Source organism: Sycon ciliatum, chromosome 11 (genome assembly GCF_964019385.1).
Source record: "Sycon ciliatum chromosome 11, ocSycCili1.1, whole genome shotgun sequence".
Classification (NCBI taxonomy): domain Eukaryota; kingdom Metazoa; phylum Porifera; class Calcarea; order Leucosolenida; family Sycettidae; genus Sycon; species Sycon ciliatum.
Window position 1 is genome coordinate 7,644,873 of NC_088653.1, and position 4,486 is coordinate 7,649,358.

The 4,486-nt window shown below is 50.2% G+C and overlaps 1 protein-coding gene across 1 annotated transcript; it reads left to right on the top strand.

The window, feature by feature from the left end:
* Positions 1-2,421: 2,421 nt before the first annotated feature.
* On the top strand, positions 2,422-3,234 carry LOC135827045 (uncharacterized). The gene has a single exon (XM_065339567.1). The coding sequence runs from the start codon at positions 2,422-2,424 to the stop codon at positions 3,232-3,234; it is 813 nt and encodes a 270-aa protein (XP_065195639.1).
* Positions 3,235-4,486: the final 1,252 nt, after the last annotated feature.

Consider the following 4,486-nt stretch of genomic DNA (forward strand, 5'->3'; position numbering starts at 1 on the left):
ATTGCTCTGGAAGCAAACGAGAGGTGGCCCAGGAGTGAGGCGAGTTCGCGTTTGCGAACGCAACCAGCTATAGCAGCAGAATGGCCTATCGTGAAAACGTGACACAACCCATGCAACACAAAGTGGGAGAAGGAGTGATCAGAATAACGGTTAAGGAGCCTGGCTAATCGGCTAACATTGATGGGGGTCTCCACAGAATGGTTACGGAGCAGACGCTGAGGTGGCGGACTGTCCCCTGCCACATTTGACTTCTGGGTGCTTCCCGCGGCATTGAAGGCACACGTAGGCACGATAACAGAATGAGTTGTTGCACTGGTCCCTGTTGAAGTTGCAACAGATAGGCTTCCCAAGATGGGTTGGCGCGCTGGACTGCGGCGGACCTCCACTCCCAGCGCCGTCAGATGGAGGCCCTGGTCTAAAGGGACACCGGGCCTGGGCCACTGGGTGCACCAGAGAACAGCACGAACATGGCGGGCTATGGCGGGCGACCACGGCTGGTGAATGACAACTGCCACAAATTAGAGTTGATGATAGCCCAGTCGTACGACAGTGGTTGGGAGGCTATGGCGCGCCGGAAACGCCTGTCATAACTTAGCCATGCGTCCACATGATATGGGTTATTTGCATCCAGAATAGTGGCCTGATATGCCAGCAAATCATTTGCCCTATCTGGAGCCGCCGCGACAATTACTCTTGTGTAGACAGTAAACGCCTCGAGCCACGACGCTACATCGTGGGTATGGCGGTGCTGGGCCTGAGTTGGCTTCTGTACAAGTTGGACAGAGTGGTTAGCCCCCACAGCTAGCTGGACCACATCAGGCTCCACACCCAGCTGGTCCGGGAAGAGGTCGTCGAAATCAATAAACTCGCCGCGTTCAATTCGCCCGCGGAGTTTATCAGATACAGAGAGCGACGGATAAGCAGCCGATGGATGGCCCAATGCATGAACGGAGCTGGAGTTGACAGGCGGCACGATGGCTGCAGCAGATTCCAACTGCTCTGCTCGCTCCATCAGGGGCTGGAGGACCTGGCCGACGACCTAAGAAACAGCCGAAGCAAGTACATCAGGGGTCACACTAAAGGCGGCGGCATAAGAAACTGACGGCGCAATGTCGGAGACAACAGAGGCCGCGAAGGAAGATAATGGAGTCCCGGTTGGTTGACGACGAACAGGAGTTGGCCTCGCACACGCATTACTGCCTGCAGCCGAAGTTTGAGTTGCCGCCCCGGGATCAGGGGCCACATTCAAGGCGGCGGCAGAAGAAACTGACGGCGCAACGTAGGAGACAACAGAATCCGAGTGGGGAGGTATTGGAGTTCTGGGCGATTGAAGACGAACAGGATTTCGCCGCACACGCACATTACGTCCTGTAGCCGAAGGTTGAGCTGCCACCCTGGCCGATGGCGTCTTTTGTCTGGTCAAGAAACGAGCCATCCTGAGAATATAATACTCCTTGAAATAATCTCTGGCCGCTGAAGACATGTAGTCTGACGGGACTGAGCTGAGAGAGAACAAGGAAAGCGAATACTAAAGATGGCAACCAATCATCAGAACTAGAACTGACACTCTGAAGCAGGACGGAGGCAAACTCAAATCAGAAATCAGAATTTTCGAGTTCAGAATTTGAAAGCTGACTGCAGGCAAGGAGACTGGAAAGACAGCAAGCTCTGTTGTGCGCACAGGAAATCTGCGCATGCGCAGAGCGTAGGCATGTGGTTTATGATACACAGCAGTATGTAGAGAGAGCAAGATTGTGCACACACGTAAGGAGGGTTATGCAACCCGTTATAGAGGCCAACAGCGAAGCAATGGTACGTGACTGTTAACAATGGTTAACTCCTACGTTAACCGAACATTCAACACCGACAGTCCTTGGCTTCATTCTAGACCGCAGCTCAACATTCAACAAAGCACTTTGGGTCACATCCTTAGTGCTCAAGCTCATTGCCAAAAAGGTTTGGCACCATCTCCCCGCAACTTGCCAGGAGTCCATTGCAGCGAACATGCCTCTCTTGGCCTCAGCGTTGATCAACCCGTCTCGCCATACTGTTCTGAACCTGCTGTTGCGCCATGAGCAGCATTGCTACTCCTACGACGTCTTTCAAGCTGTTCAGCGGGAGGCGCCAATGCCGATTGTACGACAGCTAGGCATTGCAGTAGCAGCCGACGGTCTTCTCATCTGCCAAAGCAGACATGACCCGCTGGACAACACACCTGTTCCACTGCTGCATCGTCGCTCAAATCTGAGCAAGCTCATAATTGAGCACATTCATCAGCAGTCCCATCATGCGGGAACAGCACAGACTCTGGCCCAACTCAGAACCATGTGGACTCCCCAAGGCCGAGCCACCACGAAATCGACACTGAGGTCTTGTGTCACATGTCGCCGGCACTAGGGTCCTAGTTTCTCGAAACCAGCTATGCCACCACTACCGAAGGAACGAGTGCAGCGCTCTGAGCCATTTTACTTCACAGCTATGGACATCTTGGGACCCCTCTTGTTCTCAACAGAAGGCAGCCAGCCCAACAAGCTGTGGGTGTGCCTCTTTACATGCCTTTCAACCAGAGCTATTCACCTGGAGTGGATGGATGACATGACCACTGAGACGTTCCTCGACTGCCTGAGGCTATTCATCAGCCGCAGAGGATGCCCCGCGAATATCCTGAGTGACAATGCCCCTCAGTTCAAGGTTGCCAGCACCATCCTCAACAACCGCTGGGCTAAAATTGTCCGTGACCAGCAAGTTGCAGCATTTAGCCAGCACAACAATTTGCAATGGAAGTTCACAACTGAGTATGCGCCGTGGATGGGAGGTGTCTATGAAAGAATGGTTGGACGGGTCAAGAGGAGCTTGAGGAAGACCATTGGGCGCCAGCTTCTCACCAAGCCGAAACTCATCACCCTTCTGACTGAGATAGAAGCCACCGTCAACAGCCGACCACTGACGTATGTTGCAGGAGAAGAAGATTTCGGCACTATCATCACACCAGCTTATCTCCTGAATGTAAAAGCTCCTTCTACAATGCCAACAGCTGATCCAGATCAAGAGGATCCCCGACCACTGTCGACGTCAGCGCATCTTGAAAGCCAGCTACGACGGCAGGAAGCCCTGGAAGATATGGGAATCAGAGTACCTGAAGTACCTGAGAGAGCGATCACGCCAACACCACCGGACAAGGAATGCGTTACCAAGACAACCAACACCTGGAGAAGTCGTCACCATCAAGGATGAAAAGAAGAAAAGAGCAATGTGGAAACTTGGAACCGTGACACAATTGATTGCCAGTGCAGATGGATGCATTCGGTCTGTCAAGCTTCGCCTCCCAAACGGAAGAACCCTCACCAGGCCGGTAGTCATGTGTTACCCACTAGAGGTGAAACCAACTCAAGACGACCCGCCACCAGTCTAACCACAGGGTGACCCGAAGTCAACCAACAAAGCCGCCGCACGAATCGGCTCCGAGACTCGTCGACAAGCAGCAGACATTGCGCGCTACCGCATTGCTGCACAGCTTGAATGAACACTGTTATCCCCCAAGCTTAAACATCTAGTGTTTGCATGAGCTGTTCCTTTCTTACTTGCATATTTTTCATTTCTGCTGGGAGTGTCAGTCTGAGTCATGAATATTGTATTTTTGTACTGTGCCCACCATGTATTTGTGCCGGTGAATCACTGCGGTTTCACTTGTAAGTTGTAACACGTATTTTATCCGATTTCTTGAACGTGGAAAATAATTCCACATGAGTTTTAGTTCTGGATAGATTTTTTGAGTGATATTGGAGAAGGAACAGTTTGAACAGATAAATGTTTTGGTTCTTCTTCTTCTTGCCAATCTGAATGGTAATTCTACTCTTGTTCTCTTTGCCTGGTGATATATCGCGAGGAATAAAAGAATAATTACAAGTCATTTCGCGACAATGACTATACTATAGTCAAATACTCATTTACTCTACATATGCGCTGAATTACACCTACCGGTAACTACCTGCACGTTCAGTGCGCGCGCCATAACAATTTAGTGTCCACTGGTACAAATATGGAGGTTCTTGTAGAATTTCCCATAATTGCTGATTTCAAATTGAATTAAACGGGATCTGGGGGATGAATTCTGATTAGGACACGTTCGATAACTACTAGTACAGAAATGTCTTCATCAGAAAGTACCGATGTCTTACTCTCCTGCCAGAATTTGTGCATTATTTTGGTGTACGCTTTCTTGACCCCACGCTTGTACGTTGCATGACATGGTATACTAGAGAACGGGTGTATTGACAAAGCCTATCGCGTGAAACGATAAAGTATTGGTTCGGGTGTGATCAAATGCACGCATTGTGCTCATAAACTGTGTGCAGTGCTCTCTTCACCAACAGAACACTACCATACTTTGCAGATCTTGTACCAATCCCAGGGATAATGAAACACAAAATTAATGTGTATGAGTCACGCATGAAAACATGTGATAACTACTAGCACTATAGTACAA

What these genes read in the sequence shown, in the direction of transcription:
- LOC135827045 (XM_065339567.1), top strand. Translation starts at nt 2,422, where the DNA reads ATGCCACCACTACCGAAGGAACGAGTGCAGCGCTCTGAGCCATTTTAC.